Source organism: Vipera ursinii (genome assembly GCF_947247035.1).
Source record: "Vipera ursinii genome assembly, chromosome: 1".
NCBI classification, from domain to species: Eukaryota; Metazoa; Chordata; class Lepidosauria; order Squamata; family Viperidae; genus Vipera; species Vipera ursinii.
Window position 1 is genome coordinate 298,618,885 of NC_139512.1, and position 24,742 is coordinate 298,643,626.

Genomic DNA, 24,742 nt, shown 5'->3' on the forward strand with positions numbered 1-24,742 from the left:
ACTTGATTAAAGTGCAAACAATTATAGAACAAGCAATTTTTTACCCAGTCTGCTCCTCATGAATGGACCAGGTTTTTATCACATCTGACTGAAAATGGCTGGGTTCCAAATATCACCTCAAGTGCAGCATTTGATTGTTTCAAAACTGCTTTTAATACTTTATAATAAATTACTGTATAGCACAAACAATAATTGATCAGTATCTGCTCCTTTGTAAGTTACATGAAAACACCTGTTTGAAAATCAGATGTAAAACTAAGGTTCATTAAATCTGAGAAATTCCAACATTATGCAGAACTGTGTCTTGGTGCCACTGTTATTTCACTATTTTATCAATGGCCTTTGGTTTTTCACTCAAGAGAATCAAAGTGATCTCTCCTTGAAACCGACTTCTGTGTATTATAATGGGAAAGAATAATACTGAATATCCTCTGCATAAACTCTAATTGACTTGAATAAAACCTTTTTCTGTGTACTTAAAGGAGTATTTGCTATGCAAATGTATGCGAAGCACAAACAGTGGGAGGAGTATTAGCAAAATGAGCCATAAGCTGCAGCCTCCAAATCCTGTAGGAGAGCAGAAAAAGATACTACTTTCCTGTAAAATGCTATTAATGAGTTTTAAAGCAATAATGTTCAGAACTAAAATAGTCTGGTTTGTGTCTAAAGGCTCTTGCATCTGAAAGTTTCCTAGGCAGGAAAAAATGGACTAGAATATTTAATAAATAAATAATAAAAATGCATCTGTGGCCAGAAACGTAGGATATTTTGTCCTATTTCAATCCCAGTGCCTTACTTGCAATTACATCCACTTCAATGTTAATATGAAGACTATAATGGCATTGAGCATCTAGGGATTTAGAGTTGTTTGTTTGCTTTTTTACTCACTGACTGACTGATTTTGTAATTAATCTAACATTCAGTTTTCCAGCCTTTCATGCCAGTCAGGCTTAGACATACCCAGGGCACATTTTTCTTCTCTTGGGCATGGGCTTCTGCACATATGCAGAAGAGGGATTTACCCTAGACCAGGGGTCAGCAACCTCAAACAGTGAAAGAGCCACTCGGAACTGGTTCCCTCACAAAAGGAAAAACTGGAAGCTGCAAAAAATATGTGCGCATGCACGTACAGTACATGCGCACATGCGCAGAACAGGGTTTAACTGAAGAGTAGAGCCAAGGCGAGATATGCACCTACCCTGCATATTTGAATTGATTGGTTGAAGTTTTTTAGTCCCACTTTTTTTTTTTGGACTGCACATGGCAGAGGACTGGGAGCCGCAGGAGATGGCTGAAAGAGCCGCATGCGGCTCCGGAGCCATGGGTTGCAGACCTGTGCCCTAGACCATGTCTCTCTCCAGGAGATGGTGGCAGCTTTGTATTTTGAGGAAACTGTAGGTAGAACCTCAGGAGAAAAAAAGGAAGACAGTGTTGTGCTCAGGTGGAAGTGATAGAACTACCAACTTTTTCATCCAGCCCCTGATTAAAGTCTATTCTCTAGAAAAGTTTAATAAATGTTTAGTTAGAACTATGCGAAGAACTATTTCATGTGTGTTGTAATCCTTTTTACGCCTCTGCATAATTTAAGGATATTGTATTTTTCTCACTTCAAACCAATCATTCAAGAAACCATTTAAAACCAGTATAAGCTTATTTCAGCAGGCCATCTTACTATCTGCTGCAGGGGCGTCTAACTGCCAGCTCGCGGGCAGGTTGCATCATACACAGACCGCGCCCACTCCAGCTCTGGCAATGCAAATGACATCGCGATACATCACGACACGTCACACGACGTGGCAAGTTTGACATCTATGATCTACTGCAGGGCTTTTCAACCAGTGGTACGGGTACCACCTGTGGTACATTGGCACCTGGCAGGTGGTACGTGACCTTCCTAGAAAAGTGGTAGCGGGGGAGGGGAATGAGCTGAACCGGTGGCAGCACTGCACAAGCCTAAGCGGGAGATAGGTGGTATTCGGATGTTGCCATATCCTAAAAGTGGTACAATGGATGAAAAGGTTGAAAAGCACTGATCTACTGGAATCTATACATTTATTATGGTATGTCCCATTGGATCCTTTCCTTACCCCATTCTTTTGCAGTTGCTGGATCTTTGTATTAGAATGCTGAAATTTATCTTTTTTTAACATAGATTACCTGGATTCAATATTTGCCTTTTTAAAAAAATGTTTGTCTATAACTTGTAAAATCGGTTTATCTCCAGAGGAGAGCCAATACTCTTAATTCCGTATTTCTACGGCATATCGTCAGGAGTGGGCAGTAAAGTGCAGGTAGCCCTTGACTTACAACTATTTGTTTAGTGACCATTCAAAGTTACAATGGTGCTGAAAAAAAGTGACTTATGACCGTTTTTCACCCTAAGGACCATTGCAGCATTCCCATGATCAAAATTCAGACATTTGGCAGCTAGCTTATGACGGTTGCAGGATCCTGGGATCACGTGATCCCCTTTTGCAACCTTCTGAGAAGCAAAGTCAATGGGAAGCCAGATTCACTTAACAATTGTATTACTAACTTAAGTGCAGCGATTCACTTAACAACTGGGGCAAGAAAGGTTATGGTTGTAATTTGAGGATTACCTGTAATTTTTTCCTCACTTTTGCATAATAATTGCCAGAAAATAACAATATATAAAAACCTTAACTCTCCTACACATTGGGTTTAGGTAGGAAGATGCCAGGTTTTTTTGCTAAAAGATACTGAAGATGGTAGCAACAATAATAAGCTTCTATTCCAAGGAGGCAGGTCAGGGTACAAAGACACATAGGAGATTTCAGATTACCATCCCTCCATCCAAGGGGCCCTACTGTGCTACTACGGATAGGATAGGATATATATTTTTTTTTGTAGAAAGTTATTGTGGTGAGTTATTGTCTTTACAGAAAACATGTCATTTCTCACCTTAGAGAAGAGAAAGATGTCTAAGATTGATGACAGAAAATGATTTTTAATCATCAGGGAGACTAGAATATTAGAAGAAAATTAAATAATAGTTACCCCTAGAAAGAAAGCAATGACAAGCCTCTTCCAAAATGTTGCCTAGAAAACAGCGTGCAAGTAGTCTTTTTTTGAAGACAAAAAACAACACAAAAGTGTAAATTTGCTGCTGGAAAACAAGGTTAATTGTGCAAGGAATTGTGCTTAGCACTATTGGGAACCTGTATTTTTTGAGTGTATACAGACTAGTTTGCAACTATTCATAACCAACAAATATTTACCTTCCATTTTTAAAGACAAATTGAAATTAAATTACTATTCCAAATCATATTTGGTCTAGTTGGGAGTGATCCAGGTGAATCAGTTTATATTTTCCAGGGTTTGGATATGCTATGATATTAAAATCATAATTCATCTGAGAATTCTGGATCTGAATATTCTCAAACAGAAGATTCTTACTGAAATCCTGCTGTGTGTATATTTTAGGACAATTAAAAGGAGATGGGAGGCTGAAACCTTGCGCAAAATCAGAATAAAGGGCTAAACACATGCAAATCAAAGCAGTGAGAGAGCTTAGAACTCACAGGCAAAAAGGTCAGTTGATACATGAAGACAGGCAAATAAGTAGACCAAAGCCTTTGTTATTAGCCAGAACAAGAGAAACCACAGGTTAGGATTTAGTCAGCTTGATCAGAATTTTGGTTACTAGTATTGGAGATGCTGCTGCTAAAATTGTACTCCGAGGATAAGGTATGTCGATCTCTTGAATAAAAACTTTTAATCAGTCTCGCTTAAAGTCACCCCTCTGGCCTCCTTGCTTGCTGAGGAGTTTTACTTCTTCAATGACTATGTCATGACTCACCGCTTTGCACATATCATACACGGTCAAAGCAGCAAGACTGGCAGCCATCAAAGCTTCCATCTCCACCCCAGTTTTTCCGTGGGTGCGGCACAGAGCCTGAATGGCTACGGTATGTTTTTCTGCATCCAGACTAAGAGTAACCTCAACCAGACTCAGTGGGACGTTATGGCACAGTGGAATGAGCTGGCTTGTTAGCTTGGCTCCCTGGATTCCAGCTATCTGGGCCACTGTCAGCACGTCGCCTTTTTTAATTTGGTTCTGCTGCACCAAGTTAAATACCTTTGCACCCAGACGGACCACAGCACAAGCCACTGCAATCCTTTCTGAGTCTGGCTTTCCTCCAACATCTACCATTGATACCCGACCTTCTCGGTTAACGTGGGTTAAACAGTCAGAGGCACCCAGACATTTGGCACTTGAAAGAGATCTCCAACCCTTCTCTGCTTGGCTTACCATCCTGGAACAAATGTCTCTAGTCACATGGGAAGCCTGTTTGGAAAGAGGAGTCCCCGTCCAAAGGCACTTTTCATTCAAGCTGCAGCTCAAAGTCTTCTGAAGAAAGCAATTGCTACCAAGCTGAGCCTGTGGAATCCTTGATGCAAGCTGTCGTGCTGAGAAAGATCCTGGCAAGGCATGGTGTCCTGTAAACATATTTGTTTTAAACTTTCCCCCCACATGTTTGAATAAACTTTCTTTCAGAGTCAGGCAATGGCCTTGGATGAGGCCCCACTCCTTCAAATTTGCTTGGTCCTGCAGGGCATCTTGGAGCAGTGGAAATAACCTTGATGTAGCCTCTGGGGAAAAAAAAAGCAATAAAAGTTCGATGTTTAGCTTGCCAGAAGAGAAAAACTACTGTTGATTTTACGCAGAGTTCTACAAACTCCTATAAAGCACAGAGAGAAAAATAAACCTTCTAAAAAAATAGCCTTCTGAACAAGGAATCTTTTCTTAAATTTCCCAGGATTCTTATCAAAGTAGCTGCCCAGAACTCAAAGGACTATGTTAATTCTGTGCTTGGATAGGACTTGGCACTGATTTTTGAATAACAACTCCCCATGTTACATGACAATCTGTATTTAAAAAATCTTAGGTACTTCAAATGCAATTTGTATACGCAGCATGGGAATAATCCAAGGAAAATGAAAGGCCAAGTTGGCAATGGATGTGCCCAGAACCGTGTTTAGAAAACCAATGATAACCGCCAAAGGTGGCAGAGATCCTGTTCCAGAATTCCACCTATACAGAAACTCATACCGTATAACCAATTAGGTATAGGACTTCCTCAGATACTGCTGTATTTCTTGATGGAATTAGGCTTTCTGAAGCCATTCTAAAAAGTTTGCAGCTAATTTTCTGCTCTAATTGAAAAGCAGTAGATAGAAACATCATTCATACATACTGTAGTGGTGAGATTTTATTTATTTCAAAAATTTGTATGGCTGCCTACCTTAAATACAACTCTAGGGGACTCACAACAATAAAACTACTAACTATAAAATCATAAACCATAAAAAACATCCCACCAAAATTTGAGTGACAAGTGTTTTCTAATTTCTCCATGAAAAACCCAAATGGGATCTCTTGTTGATGTAGAATATAAGTCAAATACTATCCCGCAAAATTCTTTCCTCTATAATCATGAGCAGTCTTAACTTGTCCTTTAAAATGGAAGTAGGAAAATCTATCTGTCTCAGATGTATTAGATAAATTAGAAAGTAGAGGGTGTGCATAATAATATGTCAATTTAAAACATCCTGTTCCAAATTCAAGATAGATTATTCCATCCATTTTGGAAGTGTGTTGAGTCCTAGATAGTTGGAAAAAGCCACTTTGAAGTCAAAACAATGGAGTATTTCTAATTTGAAACATTTCTGTACACCCCTAGAAGGCAACTTCAGAGTCATTAATGACCACACAATCCCTCCCCATTTAAAAATCCCTTGCACAAAAAGCCTAGAATTTTAAAGCTATAGATTATAGAGATTCTAAAAGTGTACCCAGATATTATCCAACAGGAAATGACAAATAAAGAATGGCTGAAAAGTGCAGATATGTTTAGCTTGGAGAACAGAAAATTAAGGGAAACATGAGAAAAGCTTTTAAATAGCTGAAATTATGGCAAATATGTACTACCATACTGTTCCTGAGGGCAGTACTATGAATAATGGGAGTTTAAAAAGAAGATTTAGTTAAATATCAAGACACTTGCTAATAGTAAGGAGTTACTCAACAGTTGAACAGATTGCCTTCCATAAACAAAAGCTTAAAATATCCTCAGCCTGGCCTGATGGGGGATGTGCTGGGGTTTTTATTGGGGATTTTTAATATTATTCTACTGTTTTTTAGCTCGGGCTCTTATTTAATTCTTTTTTAATTTTTGTATTCTGTATTTTTTATGTGCCCTGCTCACCGCCCTGAGTCCTTCGGGAGAAGGGCGGTATACAAATATAATAAATAAAAATAAATAAAAATAATAAAAAATAGTGATCGGTTCAAGGATGTTTTTCTTCCATTTATCCCCTCCATTGAGGTCCACATAAACACACACCTCCATCCCTGACCCTCTTTGGAAATGTAAGAGTGGGTTGTATCATCTACCACAAAACTGTATTTCATTAAATTGCATCTGAAATAAGTAGAGTAATGTTTACCTTGACACTGTAAAACTTTACATCACACCTACTCCAAGATGTGGCTTCCTGGTTGTAAGGTTGTAAGGAAGCATCACTTCCTTCAAGGCAAGCTGTACCACCCGCTCTTTCAGCAAAACACATATTATTGCATAGATCCAACCATACAGTATCCCCCAAGCGGTGTTTAACCAGCCAGGAGTGACTCTCAATGAATAGGCAATTGGTTTAGTGGATTTGAGGATCCTCAGCAGTTACTGGCTCAAAAGCATTCCAGGTAACTCTACAAGACCTTGCTTTTGTCAATTCAATAGAATCTGAACAACTGGAGGACAGTCCCAAGCAAATCTGTGCAGCTTTATCCACCAGATGCAGCTCTCCAGATTACCCTATAACTTCCTCTCTACCTAGCTAGGAACAAGTCACCGTAAAAGAAATTCTCTGAAGAGTTTTCTACCGCTGAGATAAAGTGCCAACGTTATCACCACAATGCAATCTCTAATATGTATTTTTATTCATGTTCAGTTGGATTCATTCTTTGTCTCCTTTCTAATGGCACTTTTAGTATCTCTTCTGGCATTTCACCTTCTCAGAGAACCAAAGATTTCCCTGAGAGTAAGAAGCCACACAGGAACAATTCAATCCAACTCCTTTGACAGTTATTTAGCTAAATATTAAGACACTTGCTAATAGTAAGGAGTTACTCAACCGTTGAACAGATTGCCTTCCATAAACAAAAGCTTAAAATAGTAATCGGTTCAGGGATGTTTTTCTTCCATTTATCCCCTTCATTGAGGTCCACATAAACACACACCTCCATCCCTGACCCTCTTTGGAAATGTAAGAGTGGGTTGTATCATCTACCACAAAACTGTATTTCATTAAATCGCATCTGAAATAAGTAGAGTAATGTTTACCTTGACGCTGTAAAACTTTACATCACACCTACTCCAAGATGTGGCTTCCTGGTTGTAAGGTACAGCCAAAATCTTCAGAGAATGTACTACTTTCCATTCTCATACCCTGAAGCTAAAGCAGTTCTCTGCAACTGCCAGCTCTGGCCATATTAACAAAAGGCAAGTCACGCTTGGCATGGTGCTGCCAGGAGCTTGTATTCCTTCCTTGGTCTGTGTTATCTTTATCTGGGTCAGTTTCAGTTCCAAGTCTACTGGGAATCAGCCTTCACTCATTAATATTTTGGCTTTGGCTACGCTAGGGCCTAGTGCCAAGGACCAAGTTAAAAGGCGACCATTAAACATAATGGAAAGCACGCTTTTTAGATACAAGAGAGGAAAAAGGAAAGTGAGATGTGATGAAGTAGCCAAGTCTCTCTTTAATGATTTGTATCTTTATGAAGTTTTGGTGCCCCCCCACCTCTCTTTTGTTTTCCAATGAGACTTTTTCTGGGTTGGGGAGGATAGCAATTCTATTTTATTTCCAATAGCTAAGAGACTAAGAAAGAAATAATGCGGCTCAATACACCGTATTTTTCAGAGGATTTCTTAAGGGTGTCAAGGCTTGTTTATGATGCAGCAGAATGCCTTTCTCCCCCAGAAACATAAGCATGGTCTGTCTATCTCTCATCTGTTCATGGCTCTAGTTTCCTTTATGGGATGCAAGAGCCTTTCTTACAACTTTCAATTGCTGTAACTAAGGCAAGGGGGGGGACATTAGCCTACTCTGACCAAAGACAGCTAAGATCATCACTGAAATTATTGCAGCCTATCAAGTATGTGCCATGCATGTCACTTTTTTTATTGAAAAGTTTTAGAATACATTTTAAAAACAAACTCCCTCCCTCCCCCTCCCCCCACTTACCCTCCCTTGCCCTCCCCCCCTCGACTTCCCAGAGCTGAATACAGGGTATTAACTTTTACAAACTTAAGCTAAAATATGCTAACTAACTAAAAAAAACACATTAAATTCTATCACACTTTAACTCCCTTAAACATAACTAAATAACTAACTAATAATGAATACCTAATAATACATCATATAAAACTAATACTTATTCATATGCCAAATGAAACTTTTTAGTCCCATATTTATTCTGAATAAACTCGATCCATCTTCTCCATTCCACAATATATCTCTGTTGCGATTGTTCTTTCAAATATGCTGAAATCTTTGCCATTTCTGCCAGGTTTGAAACTTTCAAAGTCCACTCTTCTATAGTAGGCAGTTCCTCCTTCTTCCAATATTGCGCTACTAAGCCATGCATGTCACTTTTGTTCCCTAGCTCTCCCTAACTTCTTTTGCCTAGCTGAACAATGTGGTGCCCATCTGAGAATATTATATTCTTTGACAGATTAGAATTCAGCAAGTCTACTTTCTCATCGTTATCTCTACACTGTGAATGTATGTAGCTAGCTGTTACAGAGGCACTGGGCAAAAATCCCATGTAAACTTTGGGGACTTCTTCCGCTCACAGTCCTAATATCAATTGAAAGGAACAAACCCTAAATTAATCTTGAAAGCTACAACTTTAACTTCCATTTTAGTTCTTAACTAGGCAACGTTAATGTTAGAAGTGAGAGTGCACCAGTACACACAAATCATTCATGCACACATTCAAATCTTTTAAGAAAAATTCATACAAGTGATATCAATGGGTGGAGAGAAGAAGAGATGTGTAATAGGAAAAAGTTCTTATATTTCAGTATCTGCTTAGAACTGAATTTTCTGATCCATATACAATAGGGAGTTAACAATCATTATGACAGTTGTACAAAATCACATTATTGCTATGCAGTGGGGGGATAAGACTGGGTCTTGATCTCTCTCTTTCTCTATCTCTCTCTCTGATTTTCATGTTTGGGTAATCTCATCTCCATGTTTTCAAGTGAGAACATGAATTATCATGAGATTTGGAAAGCTTGTCAGATTTTAATCATTTTAATTTAATTCAAAAAGTATATTTAATTTTGAAGTTTTATAGATGTCAGGTTGTTCTGAGGTTATTCATCCCTATTACTTTATATCAGAATATGTTTTTAATTGACTCTACTGACCCCTAAGATCCTGTGTAGTTTTCAGTTGCATTCATAGAGGGGTAATTTGAAGAGCAACACAGAATTCCTGCTTAGCATTTCTGACTGCTGAAGTCAATTTATGAAATACTCCCTCTCTATCGGCTTCTTTTTGCACACCCAAGGTTCCCCACCTCTTCCATTAGAGACCACAGAGACATTTGATACTTGCCACAGACATTTTGTAACACATTACGTAAAAGTCTGTCTATCTTTGCAGATCTGGGAGTAAACTTTAGGTTACACAAAACTGGGCATTCTCCCAAAATGTTGGGACTCCATTTCCTCAAATTCCTGGCCAACACGGCCTTTAAGTGAAAATTGCAGTGTTGTAATCCCAACAGCACACCATTGTCAAATGGGTCCCTATGCTTTGATTTTCAACTATTATATAACTAGAGAGAAAACTATACTCAAAAACTCAAACTTTCATAGCATGGGTTAACTCAGCCTTCCATCCTTTTGAGGTCAGTAAAATGAGGACCCAGATTGTTGGGGACAATACTGTATGCTGATTCTGTAAAACACTTAAAAGAGGGCTGTAAAGCACTGTGAAGCAGTATATAAATCTAAGGGTATTGTATGGTGTATGAGAAGCAGAGAAAATCCACACCAAGATTGGTAGGAGAAACTGTTCCCATAAACAGACTACATGCTTATGACTTCATGAAAGCGAAGGAAGATGGCAAATGGCAACTAGAGTAAGTCAATATAGGGTTTCAGACTATGTTCAGTTTTCAGTTAGGCTTTACAATAATTTTGCACTGGTATCTTGTTTTACAGAAGTCTTAAGCACAACCTTTTCATTTTTGCAATTCATCAAACCTTCCACACTACTAATGAGTCTATGTGAAGGAGCATGTCAAAAGAAAACACTAAGATTAAAGTGTATTTTAAGAAAAAAAACCTGCTGAAGCATTCAAGAAAAATAAGAGGGAGAACAGGACAATTTATTCTTTCCATAGCATTCGCTACAGTCCTCTTTTGGACTTTGGACCTTCTATTAATTTCCTATTGAATCACACAGGAGCTACCTTCATGGAACTTTGTAATCCATTTCAAATTAAATTGGGAAGCTGCCTGAGTTGCTCTGTATATTCCTGCACTAGTCTGTAAATCATAACAAAGTTGGTTCTACCCCAGTCTCAAAAATTATGCTATTTGCAGAAAGAAAGCCAGTGGTCGCTTTTCCCGAGGTGCAGAATGCATGGCCTTACCAGATATAATTTAAGTCCCAGATACATAGCTGTGTTTAGGCAGCCAACTTCCCATTCCAAAACCAGCTGGAAGGAGTCTGTCTTTACATCCAGCTTCCTTTGCTCTCCCCCACAAATGTCTTATTCAATTACAGGCAAACCTCCAAATGTATGGTTTACCACATGGTTCTCCCATGCTGTGGAAACGCTAGTAGTTAATTGTTCCCATTTCCCAAATTAGCTATATCCCATCCTTCTAATTCTAGCAATATACCAGATCTTAAAGTGGGTTTAAGTACAGAGCCCCGAGGAACAGCTACATAATAAAATTCTCACTTATAGCCTGGAGAATGGAAGGTCAGAAACTTCCACATTGCTGGATGAGCAAAATGCACACCCAGCATTAGTTTGATGTGCATGCCCCAAAGGTGATGCCCCAAATGATGCTTTTTAAAAAGAAAATGTGTGCATATTTCTATTTCTTATTTAGAAAACGTTTAGTCTCTGTTTACAGTTTCTGAACCTTTTTGCATAACTGAAGTACTTCTTACGTACTGATTGGTCACCCACCAATGAGGATCATTGGCCTGTTCTTCATTTGGGAAATGTTGAACATGCCTGAGAAGAAAATAATGAACATGCAAAAATTATTAATGCTCCCAGATCTTATATCAGTGGAAATATTGCAAAACGTACAAAATAAAAATGTTGGGGATGGTATGGAAGTTGGCACTCTAAGAATTAAGCAATCATCTCTTGAATGAGGAAACAGAAAGCAAAACCAGACTATGAAAACAATTCACATGAGAAATGAAAAACAGCAGCGTATAACATAATTTGAAGGACTTACTCCCCAAATAAAATACCAATTATGATCCTTAGTCAAAGGATTGTATATGCTATGAAACAATGGCAGGAAATTTTTCAGCGGATAGGGGCAAAATTTTATTTAGATTTTTTAGACAGCCTAGGAATGCAGTAACATCATGACACAGCTGGCAGGAGCAAGTGTTTGTGATTCCTTTCCTCCCTTCTGTCCCATACACAAGCCTAAAGTGAACTCTGAACAAACAGGGCAATATATTTGGATAACATGAGAAGACTGCAAGAAATGGAAATCAATACTTCCTGATTCCTGTCAGCATAAAGTACAGCAGAACTATAGTAGTGTGCAAATTCTTTTTAATTTAAAATGAATGATGACCTATAAAGCCCTAAATGGCTTGGGGCCGGATTATCTGAGGGAACACCTGCTGCCGGCATCAACTCCCCATTGTCCTGTGTGCTCCCACAGGGGGGGCCTTCTTAGGGTACTGCCGGTGAAGGATTGCCGGCGGGTGATTCCCAGAGGGAGGGGCTTCTCTGTGGGTGTGCCTGCCCTTTGGAACCAACTTCCTATGGAACTCAGGACTGCCTCCGACCTCCGCTCATTTTGCCGGGACCTAAAAACCTGGCTCTTTGAGCTGTCTGGCCTAGACTGAGGGGTTTTTAATTGGGTTTTAAAGTTTTAATTTTTAACTTTTGGGCCTTAAATTTAATTAATTGTTTTAAATTTATTTTAACTTTTGTATTGTATGGTTTTAATTGCCCTGTAAACCGCCCTGAGTCCTATGGGAATAGGGCGGTATATAAGTCAAATAAAATAAAATAAAATAAAATAAATAAATAAATAAATAAATAAAATGTTTCAAGAACAAAACAGCTTTTCTCTTAGTAACGAGTGTCTCAGCTTTGATCTCGGTCTTTTGAGATCAAAATAATGCTATTTTGAACCTAGAGCTCTTTTTTTTGGATGAGATGGAACAGGAACACTTGCCAGTATGATTAGAATAATCTGTTTTAAATTCAAGAGCTGAGATGTTGTAGTCTTGGTCAATTTTGATTTGGAAGCATTTTATAAATCCTTAAATCATAACTTTTGATTTCACTTTAAGACTTTTGCACCGTATTGTGCTTACTCTTAATAGTCAAGCTCTGGCTACGCATCTTGGAGAGAAAAAAAAACGCTCCACAAAATGGCATACCTGCATGTTGTTTCTTTTTTCTGCCAACAGCTGCCCCAATGATCTGGATCAACTCCTCCTCAGAGGCATTACCTCGTAAGTGATCCCGTAAGGACACTTCTGAATTTCCAAAAAGGCAGACCTGAAACAAGAGTAGAAGATGAGCTGAGGTGACACAGAACCACTCTGCATCAGGTTATGTGGGTGTAGCACTAGAGAAAAGTTCATTAAATCTTCGAAACATTTTAGTTCCAGATTATCTTTCAAAAGAAAACATTGCTTGTTCCCACAATGAATGGCAATGGCTGTTCAAAACGCCAGCTGGCAACATCCTTATCTTGAAAAGGCAAGCAGGCAATCCCTAGACCAGGGGTCTTCAAATTCAGCCCTTTTATGACTCATGGACTTCAACTCTCAGAATTCCTCAGCCAGTGTGCCTGGCTGAGGAATTCTGGGAGTTGAAGTCCATGAGTCGTAAAAGGGCCGAGTTTGAAGACCCCTGCCATACACTATCTAAAGATGGAAAGCAGCCATAAAACAGTACTTCTCACTAGAGACAAGAGGCCAATTTTAGGTAAGCCTTCCATTCCAGACTACCAGCAATAATAACAAGTGTCAGTTTGGAAGGTAGTCAAGAGAAGAAGCACATTCAGATGAACTAGGTCTACTTTATGGGAAGATTACATTGACAGAATTTTGTAAGTCGGAAAGTACATTTCTCCCCCATCATCTTTAGCGCCCAAAAATCTAGGGAGGGTCCCTTCTGAGATGTTTAGCTATACCCACATTCCTTTTATGGGTCAAGCTGCTCTTCTCTAACCATTCTCTGGCTGTGTCTCTTCCCGTCTCCCAAGTTCATTCTCACACACCATTATAGTAGGACAGCAGTCCCAGGACCATCTCTGAGAACTGCAGGAACCCAACAAGGGTGTGCACTAATGCGGGCTTGCTTATTCAGTTCTATGAAGTTCTTCCAAGTATGAGGACTTAGAAGTCAGTACAGGCTGGAGACTAACATGCCACAAGTTGGGCATATCTCCTATGCAATATTTGCTTTGGAAGTCATAGCACGTTCTACTGCAATGCAAACATTTTGAGGTCAAACTTTGAAACAGACCATTCCAACCTCCAATTGCAGTTAGAAAGTTTAGTGTCAAAATGGCATTCTGGAGTCAGGACATTTTGAATTTAAAATGTTTGACTTGCTCCTAACATTCTATCAAAGATACTGATTTTGTCTGGGTTGAGGAGTGCACTTGCCTTTTGGTTGATATCCCAAAGGTTGCCATCTAGAAAATGGAGTGCGATCTGGACAATTAAGTGGATGGAGCCAGGACAAAAACTAGATTTATTTTAACATAAATTAAATGCACTTAAGTAGGCATTTAATATTTCCTTTAAATTAAAAAGTGCCCCTTCCTTTGGAAGGACTTAGGCTTTGCAGCCTTTAGGACAGAAGTTGTATATATATATATATATATCGACTACAGAATGATTTCCCAAATTCCAATCAGATTATATTTTCCAGTTCTTTGCAACTGAGATGCACCTGATAATTGCATCTACTGTGGAGGAAACCTCTCTCCATCCCATACCTTCTTTAAATGGAAGAATATCATTCCACATAATGTGGCTTGGGTAATTGTTAATCTTTCCCAATCTTCATCATGTTCCACCAGCATGTTGAATATTACAGTACAATAATTTAAATGGTGAGCAGGGTTTGGGAAGGCAACAGGTTTAAATGCTATGATCTGGAGCTAATTTAATGTTATTTCCCTCCCCCCTTCTGTTCAACTGTGTCCCATTTTCAAAGACTACCTGGACAAGTCCTTGCAGTTTTCTTGGAAAGGTTTTCAGAAGCGGTTTGTTATTGCCTCCTTCCAAGGGCTGAGAGGGCAAGTGCAATGTCAGAGAAGGCCCTTCCCCTAGATCCTGCCAGCTGGAATAATCAAACTGATGGGGCCTATAGGCTGCCTTCTCTGCTGGCACGGGTGGGGCAGGTCAATCCCAGTGAGATGAGATGGTCACTCGAGTAGCCTGGACCCATGCCATGAAGGGCTTAAAAGGTGATTACCAACAACTTAAATTGCATCTAGAAGCAGACACACTGCTAATGCAGCTCGTGGAGCAATGGTGTGACAAAGGCTATTCTCAGGGCCCCAAGAACTGCTGCACTGCTGCACTCTGTAGCAGCTGTAGCTTCTGAATGCTCTTGACTCCTTACAACTATATCAACACATTCTTGTGGTTTTCTTGGTAATAAAACAGAAATGGTTTGCTTGCTACTTCTGTTTTTGTTGTTTTGTTGTTATAAACATCTTAGTACAGCCTACAGCACCAAGGTTTCCTAGTGGTCTTCTGTCCAACTACTATATCCAATGTTGCCTTAGTCCTTTTGAGATCAGCAAAGAAGTTCAAGCTTCTCCTAGCATGGCTCAAAGTACTGTCTTGAATATTTCAAGGATATTAAAATCCAGCTCTGTAAGTCATTTCAGCTAATGAACTTGCTCTAACTTAGTGTCAACAGATATTAATGCAATGCTTGCTGCCACCAATTGTGGAAATTGGAACTTTTAAGCACCAAGTCTGAACTAATTACAAATAACAACTTTCAACGTGACAGGGAAATTGATCATTCTCTCCTTGCGTCTCCTCCCATCTCACTACTTGGTCTGTACCCCACATGTCAGATTTAATAGTGGTTGCCAATTGCCACTTACAAGACAATTTCAAACAAAAGATTATGTTTATATATTTACTTCCCATTAGTTTTCATATTTGAATATACTGTATTAGAAAAGAAAAAAAATGGAACAGCAAAAATACGTTTTGCTTCAAGTAATAAACTGAACAGGAATTGTTATATAGTTTATTACTTCTGTTTAGAGTATTTATCCAAAAGTGTTTAAATCTGTTTTGAATGCAGTGCCCATTTTTATGAACTCTGTCTACATCAAATAAATGATCATATTTATCATCATAATCATTCACCAAGTTGTACTCCCTTAACCTAGGAGTCCAAATTAAAGCATTCCAGACAGATTGGTGTTAGCCTTTGCTTGAAAACATCCAGCGAAGGCTACAATTTCCCTAAATAATTGGTTCCATGGTCCAACAGACAAAGCAATAAGACTACCTTCAAATTTCCATCAGCTGTGATCCTTAGACGATTGCAGGATCCACAGAATTGCTCAGACATGGAAGTGATGAAGCTGACTTGCCCCTGAAAATGTGGTACCTTATACGCCTGTTAAAAGCAAAATGTGGGAGAAAAATTGGGGGAAAAAGGAAAAAATAATAATCAAAACATCATTTCTACTTCATTCCTAAAATTTCTTCTAGTTTGTGAAAGAAGTTAGGGATGTGCAAAATGTTTTGAATTCAAACTTTTTCAAATTCAAAACACCCTGCTTCAAGCATAAAGCAGCTGTCTCCAATGTAAAATGTATTTATTAAATGCATTAATTAGATTTATAGGCTGCCTGACTCCATCATGACTCTGGAAAACATATAGTATCCATTTAAAACAACAAACTGCAAACAATACAAAAAGCAGATGTCCAGAAAAATAACCCCAATTCTGATAAACTAATTATCACTATAAGACATCTGCCCTCCACTGTAGCTCAAATCCTGGGGAAAGAGTCAGATTTTAAGGGTTCACCTGAATAAGGTCAAATAAGCAAATTTCTCAGGGGATATAATTTTAGAAGGTGATGCTATGATTTAAAAAGGCCCTCTTTCAGATCCCATCAGATGACACTATTTAGTCAGTGGGATCCATAACACACCAAATATGCTGGAATGTATACGATAGGCAGACTGGATCCAACTACACACAAAAAAGAAGGATAATCTACTAGAACACTGTATCTACCACTCCAAATCCCTATAGATGGCCTTAAAGAATATCATGGTTGACAGTACTTTTGAAAATGCTGAGATATCAAAGAGAATCATGATAGCTACACTATTCATGTCCTAGCTCTGCCAGAAATTAGAGAGAAGTATGAATCATACTATCTCAATATTATGTCCCAATATAAAACCCAGCATAAAAGGTTCTAGATAACCTCTATTTTCCAGATTATTCATTTCCAGCTTGCTCTCTAAAGCTACAGCATGACCACATTTTCAATAATCTTCCCCAAGAAGTGAAAGTTAGAGAGTAGATGAAAATTGTCCAAGACTATCCACTTCAGCAAAGGCTTCTTAAGAAGAGGGTGAAGCATAACTTTCTTCAAGGCACGCTGTACCACCCGCTCTTTCAGCAAAACACATATTATTGCATAGATCCAACCATACAGTATCCCCCAAGTGGTTTTTAGGGATGCGGTGGCTCAGTGGGTTAGGATGCTGAGCTTGTCGATCAGAAGGTTGGCAGTTTGGCAGGTCGAATCCCGAGTGCCATGTAACAGAGTGAGCGCCTTTTACTTGTCCCAGCTTCTGCCAACCTAGCAGTTCGAAAGCACGTAAAAATGCAAGTAGAAAAATAGGGACCAGTATGGTGGGAAGGTAACAGCGTTCCGTGTGCCTTTGGCGTCTAGTCATGTTGGCCACATGACCATGGAGACATCCTCAGACAAGCGCTGGCTCTTCAGCTTTGAAACAGAGATGAGCACCGGCCCCTAGAGTTGGAAACGACTAGCATGCAGGTGCGGGGGGGAACCTTTACCTTTAAGTGGTTTTTAACCAGCCAGGAGTGACTCCCAATGAATAGGCAATTGGTTTAGTGGATTTGAGGATCCTCAGCAGTTACTGGCTCAAAAGCATTCCAAGTAACTCTACAAGACCTTGCTTTTGTCAATTCAATAGAATCTGAACAACTGGAGGACAGTCCCAAGCAATTCTGTGCAGCTTTATCCACCAGATGCAGCTCTCCAGATTACCCTATAACTTCCTCTCTACCTAGCTAGGAACAAGTCACCTTAAAAGAAATTCTCTGAACAGTTGTCTCCCGCTGAGATAAAAGTGCCAACATTATCACCACGATGCAATCTCTAATATGTATTTTTATTCATGTTCAGTTGGATTCATTCTTTGTCTCCTTTCTAATGGCACTTTTAGTATCTCTGCTGGCATTTCACCTTCTCAGAGAACCAAAGAATTCCCTGAGATTGACTCTCAGTAAGAAGTCACACAGGAACAATTCAATCCAACTCCTTTGACAGTTATCCATTTCAGGAAGTGACCAATGGCTCTATGAAGCCACCCATCAGATCCTCAAGAAAGACATCAATCTCCCCCTGAAACCCTATAAGGTGGACTAATCAAATAGCTGTATTCACCTGTGGCATCCAAGGGTAACCCCAGCATGACTAAAGTCAATCAGAGATTAATGACATGGGCTAATTCTGAGTTTTATAGAAGCATCTTAGCTCAACCCATTTTACACTCAAAGTAGCTGTTACCCTTGAAAGCAGCGCATTTCTAATAAAGTACAGTTCAAATTCAACTCATTTTGTACACTCCTAATAACTGTGAAGTAGATAGATTATGGAGAAAGTGTAGGACACTGACACAAAATTCTGTAAATGGTTTTACAGAATAAAATGTTACCATGAGGTTAAAAGTCACCAGAAGTATTCATGTAACAATACTATACTGGAAATCAATTATCGAATCTGGGATTATATTATATTATTCCTTCAATATGTAGGGATACATATTATCTTTATTATAAAGAGCAGACGCTAGCATTCTAAGAAGTCTTATCTTCTTACCAACAATTTCCTGTTAAACTTATTTCTAAAAAGATCTTACATGCTAGATGGAAAAATCCATGACAACATTTTAATGATATGTATTTAGATGAAGGCTATTTTAAAATTCTTATGTGGTGTATACTTCTCTGTTAGAAACATTATGTAAATCATGTACAAATCACATGTATTATGGAGCGCATTTATATTATAAACACAACAGCAGTTGTCATGGATATAACTGTAAAATGACCAAAATTCCCAGACATATACTCATGTATAGTTTACATAAAAAGCAAGCACAGAATACTTTATGTGTAGTAGGTAATACCAGAAACTTATCATGGGACAATTATGAAGGTAATGGTAATAAATTTACTCTGAAAGCTGAGGCAATACTTAAATAACTACAGCTTACAAAGCATTTTTTCTAGTCAGAATAGGTTTGGTGCTCTTTCTCTCTCTCTCTCTCTCTCTCTCACACACACACACACACACACAGACACACACATCTCATCTCATCTCATAACTACTGCAACACTTTCTACATGGGACTACTCTTGAAGAATATTTGGAAGCTGCACTGTCAAGGAATGCAGCCACACAGACAATTCTTGGGGCCCCTAGGGTGGCCCATATAACACTGCTGTTAGGCAAGCTGCACTGGTTGCCACCCTAGAGTCCAATTCAAGGTGCATGCTGAGGACCCCATTGCTCAAGTGTGTGTGCATGCTGTGGACGCTGTTGGTCAAGGATTTCTGCCTGGTGGGGCCTAGGAGAAGAGCCTTTTCTGCTGTGGCTCTGGCCATGTCCTGTCAAGGTGAGATCTGTACCAAACCTCTTGGTTTTCTGCAGGTTCTTAAAACCTGGCTCTGCCAATTTACCTGGGACCCCCAATGGGGGCCTGTCATACTGGTGGAGGTGGTTAACGGACCACCAAATAATGCTGCCACCCTGTTTTATCTTGCTCCCTTCTGCAGCTATCTTTTTAAATATGAATGCAAATATTTATTATCTTAATATTTTAATGTTTTACATTGTTGTTTTAAAAAGGGACGTGGTGGCTCAGTGGGTTAGGACACTGAGCTTGTCGATCAGAAGGTCGGCAGTTTGGCGGGTCGAATCCCAACTGCCGTGTAACAAAGTGAGTGCCTGTTACTCGTCCCAGCTTCTGCCCACCTAGCAGTTCGAAAGCACGTAAAAACGCAAGTAGAAGAATAGGGACCACGACGGTGGGAAGGTAACAGCGTTCCATGCGCCTTTGGCGTCTAGTCATGCCGGCCACATGACCACGGAGACGTCCTCGGACAAGCGCTGGCTGTTTGGCTTTGAAACGGAGATGAGCACCGGCCCCTAGAGTCGGAAATGACTAGCACGCATGTGCGGGGGAACCTTTACCTTTACCTATTGTTGTTTTTATTTTATGGTAAGCTCTCTAGAGTCACACTTAGGTGAGATGGGTGGCATAGTTTTAAAAAAATGAATAATAAATAGGCACAGTTTTGAGACAATAAGACAAATAGCATAATTGTCAAAATACACAAGGAAGCTCTAGCAGGGCAATAAAATCTGCATCATCTCTCTCCTTCCCTGATAGCTAATCAACTAGCACTGAGGTAGTGGACCAAAAAGCTCTCTCTAATTACTGACCCTTTGATTGTACTAATATTCACCTTGGCAGTGCTAGAAGCTTCTTCACAGGGCAACTTTTTCAAGTCCGGCCATTTTTGTTTAATTGTATCCAGCATTTCCTTGTAGCTCACCATTTTCTTGAAGTTCCACTTGTTGCCTAGAGTAAGAAGGAAAGAAATGTTACTGATCAAATAAGGCCGATATTGACTGTGGGAGTTTATAATACAAAAGGCATGTTTTTAATTATAGCATGTTGTCATCCAGGGCGCTATGTGACTAGACCAGGGGTAGGCAACCTCGGCTCTTTTATGACTCATGGACTTCAACTCCATGGGAGTTGAAGTCCATGAGTCATAAAAGAGCCGAGGTTGCCTACCCCTGGACTAGACAATGGTTGAGATGCAATGGTAGGTATTAAAAAAAATAGTGGCCGAAGTGGGTGGAGCAGAAGTCTGTGGAAAAAACCATCCCAGTGCAATTCCTAATGTAATAATAGCAGTGTTATTAGTAAAACTTAAGGTACAAACGTAGGAATATCTGGAATACAGTAGTTGTGCTTTGCTGCCATGAAACTGTAAGGTCAGAGACATACAACATCAATAATAAAAAATAGCAGCAATGCCAATACTTTGGCATTGTCCCTTTCCAAAGAGATTCCTCTGTAGGCCACAGAGGCTGAAGGCACCTCTAAGCTGACATTCCATCACCATCTTTTGCAGGAATGGGAATCTGCCCACTCCATTTACTTTAGACTTTGAAGCCAAGTGTAATTTGAAGAACTCACCATCAAAAGGCATGTATTCTATAAAGCGGACATCCAGGGGCTGCTTTTCTGTAAGAGAAACAAAATCCAGCAGCTCATCTTCGTTGAGTCCTCTCATAACCACACAGTTCACCTAAAAGAAAGAGTGAATGGTCCCAATAAATGATCCAAGGTCATTTCATAGGCACAACAGATAATTGGCACAATCTAGATAATGTGCTTTCTATTACTGAACAGACAATTATTCCCTATGTTTCCTTTGTAGGAATTTTTTTTTAAAAAAAGTGTATCGGGAAATTATTCCCAAAACTAATTATTAGGATTAAGGCACTACACCAGCCTTCCCAATTTGAGGATCTCCAATTGCCTTGGGCAGCAAGTCATTTCCCATAACTCCTAATCAGCAGAACCTTTAGGCTTCTAGTCTTTACCATTTTTAGTCTGGGATAAGAACAAATAAGCGATAGTACTGAATTTGTTTAAATAATAAATACTTGAAAATAACATATGGGATGTGACATAAGTATGCCAAAACTACATTTGCACAGTGGTGGCGGAGTGATTAGAATGCAGTATTGCAGGCAAACTCTATCCACAGCCTGGAGTTTGTACTTTTGTGTAACAGGATGAATACTATGTAGTTCAAGATTATTAATATAGAATATTCTCACCTTAACAGGATTATAGCCAAGATCAAGAGCTTTATGTATTCCTTCCATTACCTTGTGGAATCCTAAAATACCAGAATATGATTGTTTAGAAAAAGTTGAGCAAAACATTTTATAAATACACATAAACTGAATCCAATATTACCGTAATATATAAATTTATAAAATTTATAATAAATGTATACGTTTATTCTTGCATTCTTTTAAAGATTTATTCATGACTCTATCAGACACATTTAAGTAAGAGCTTACCTTGCTATATACAACAAATGAAATATAATAATGGATTGTGTTTAAGTAACAATTCTAAGTATTTTTATATAGTAGTAGTTACAACGGGCTTTAGACATGCGTAACATTATGTTGAGTGTGTTTTCATATGTAGAGAGAAACCCAAATCAAGACTTTCCACACATTTTCACCATCTCTCCAATCGTGTTGACACAAGAGATGTTTATTCAAAAGGAATATAAAGTTCTTTATATAATCCCAAATATTTGGAAAAGAAAAATACATTGTTATTTCATGAAAGAAGAGGAGTGGGATGGGCAGTCATGAGGATTAAGTAACATGGACTACCATAATTGTTTAATGTCAAAACGTGTTTGTTATTTCTTTATTCTGCTACCCTGAAAACCTCTGACTTCAGTTGCAAAGGTTTACTCTAATAAAATAAGCTTGCAGACTAAACATGACATCGGGGAGCACAGCATACAATGAAAACACTTCGAGTTACTATATTCAGGAATCAGTCCTGCTTGCAGAAAGGCTTGGAAGGAAATCAAAAAGAAGAGAACTTCCATGCAACTTTAGGAATATCAAGTAATCAAGGAAACACTAGTGACTAGTCCCAAAGAAGCATCAATATTTTCTTTTTTTAGGATAAAGGCATCAAGCACCTATAAAGGACTGTGTAGCTATAAAAAATTGCTGACATAAGACATCCAATGTGATGTTTCTATAGCAGCAATACATAGGGAACATTAAACCTGCCTGCTTTAGGTTTTCCTGCCGCAAGCAGTATCTGTCCATCTAACTGCCTACCCTGAGAAAAAGTCACTCTCAGCAGGCTTGAACCCAGGCCCTCTTTGGTCCTCCCTTCTCCTATGGAACAGAATTTGCCTTGAGGGCAGAGTGGCTGCAACTTTTTTTGTAATTCAGGAATATTATCAAGAAAGCCTATAGGGATTCATATGTAAATGACCTCCTGCACATACAGGTGATCATTTCAGTCATGCATTAGGATGTTGATTATTAATGCTATTGTATGTTGTGTTAAGGGACATGGTAGCTCAGTGGGTTAGGATGCTGAGCTTGTAGATCAGATGGTCGGCAGTTTGGTGGGTCGAATCCCGAGTGCCGTGTAACAGAGTGAGAGCCTGTTACTTGTCCCAGCTTCTGCCAACCTAGAAGTTCGAAAGCACGTAAAAATGCAAGTAGAAAAATAGGGACCACTACGGTGGGAAGGTAACAGCGTTCTGTGTGCCTATGGCATCTAGTCATGCTGGTCACATGACCACGGAGACGTCCTCGGACAAGCGCTGGCTCTTCGGCTTTGAAACGGAGATGAGCATCAGCCCCTAGAGTTGGAAACGACTAGCACGCATGTGCGGGGGAACCTTTACCTTTATGTTGTGTTAAGCTTTGTTAGAAAAGTGGAGTATTTGCTACTTATGAGTTGGTTATGACTGAAGTGGCCAAGAAGACTTGGCAATAAACAAACATTCATTGGGTCTTGGGGGGCACACAAATTTGAGAAGTAAATAACTAAGCATGGGATACATACATTTTAGAGCTATGGCATTCTGGAAGTAGCCGCTAATGGATTTGTTTTTGCTTTCATTAATTTATTTAATTCTATTTTTAAGATCATGTTCATTATTTTGTTGGGTGAGCACTGGGCCTGCTAAAACAATATTAATAGTTTGGAATCAACCTACTTAATACATTCTCATTTTACAGGAGCAGATCTAATTACTTGACTAGCAACAATGAATAGTCTGCAACATTAGTTACACATCCCCAGGCATCACTACGAACTGACTACACTGTGGTGGAATTGGAGATGTTCCTGCTGGATTCGTTCAAACTTTATCTCTCTGCAATAAAGTTTTCTAAAATTTGATATATGATCAAAAATATTTTAATATTTAAATGTGCAAGCGCACAAGGTAAGATTTCTCGGTGTATTCAGAGATTCGTCTATGTAGCACAATCCATATTTAGAAACAATTAAATGAAACACAGAGGAAAATGTGCAAACATCTTGAGCTGATTAAAGTCACTTTTATTGGCTGTTTTTCCCTACTATACCTCCATTAGTTTTAACTGACACTGTATCACCATCTAGTGGCTCCATATGGGCATTTCCCCTGCAATGAACAGATTACAGCCATTCCAAACAAATTAACATGGTTTCAAATGTGTGCTTTCAATTTTGGAGTCCATTTAAGTGATTCTGTTAAGCAATATTTATCTTGTCTCTATCATCACCACTAAGATTGCTAGTAAAAAGCAAAGGATGCTTTCACAAAGGGAAACATGCAACATCTGAAAACATTTGAAACTTGTACTTGGAAACGGAACATAGCTCTCAGTTAACTATCTTCCACATACACTGTACACATTATGCATATTAATTCACAACTAATTATTCCAGACTCATCTCCATTCCCACACTTTGGCAGCACCATTTGTATTCTTACAAAAGTGGGAGGGAAGGCATTTTCCACCATGTTATATAAGCGTAACTGAATCTGATTACTGTTCAGTGAGACAGATGGTTTGCCGTTGTTAGTAGGGACAGCATGCTTTCTTCCAAAGGAGGAGGAGGAGGAGGAGGAGGAGGAGGAGGAGGAGGAGGAGGAGGAGGAGGAGGAGGAGAAGGAGGAGGAGGAGGAGGAGGAGGAGGAGCTTTCCCTGTCACTACATGCTGTGAAAATATTGCACTCCACAGCTCTGGGTTCTTTCTCACTGGACACAACTTCTAAAGTGAAGTAGCTGGTGACCTTTCTCGCTGTTTAAATTTCTTCAAGGCCCTGAACAGTGATTTCATGGGAAATAACTTGGAAATTGAAAATTTTACCATACCATACAATACCATACAACACAATACCAGTACAAACAAACAAACTAGCAGACAATATCAAAAGGTTCCTTAATGGTGCTGAGAAAATGCTATGGGTGAAGTCATTGGGAACTGAAAGAATTTAAATTTTTTCTTTTACTTTTATCACTTTTACATTAAAAAAATAAATGTAAAGGCATGGAGGGGAAAAGGACCTGTATATTTGTAA

General features: G+C 39.1%; 1 protein-coding gene across 2 annotated transcripts in view; it reads right to left on the reverse strand.

The window, feature by feature from the left end:
- Nucleotides 1-2,956: 2,956 nt before the first annotated feature.
- MOCS1 (molybdenum cofactor synthesis 1) overlaps nt 2,957-24,742 on the reverse strand; it is a 37,495-nt gene continuing 15,709 nt past the window's right edge. The window contains exons 5-11 of one of the 2 annotated variants that reach the window (XM_083349339.1): nt 21,450-21,511; nt 20,800-20,911; nt 20,057-20,172; nt 15,818-15,928; nt 12,700-12,820; nt 11,246-11,293; nt 2,957-4,614 (exon numbers count right to left, since the gene is read on the reverse strand). In XM_083349339.1, coding sequence (XP_083205465.1) covers nt 3,740-4,614; nt 11,246-11,293; nt 12,700-12,820; nt 15,818-15,928; nt 20,057-20,172; nt 20,800-20,911; nt 21,450-21,511 — 1,445 coding nt within the window. In that variant the 3' untranslated portion in view covers nt 2,957-3,739. Of the gene's footprint in view, nt 4,615-11,230; nt 11,294-12,699; nt 12,821-15,817; nt 15,929-20,056; nt 20,173-20,799; nt 20,912-21,449; nt 21,512-24,742 lie in introns of both variants that reach the window. The other variant, XM_083349340.1, reaches the window with a different exon arrangement.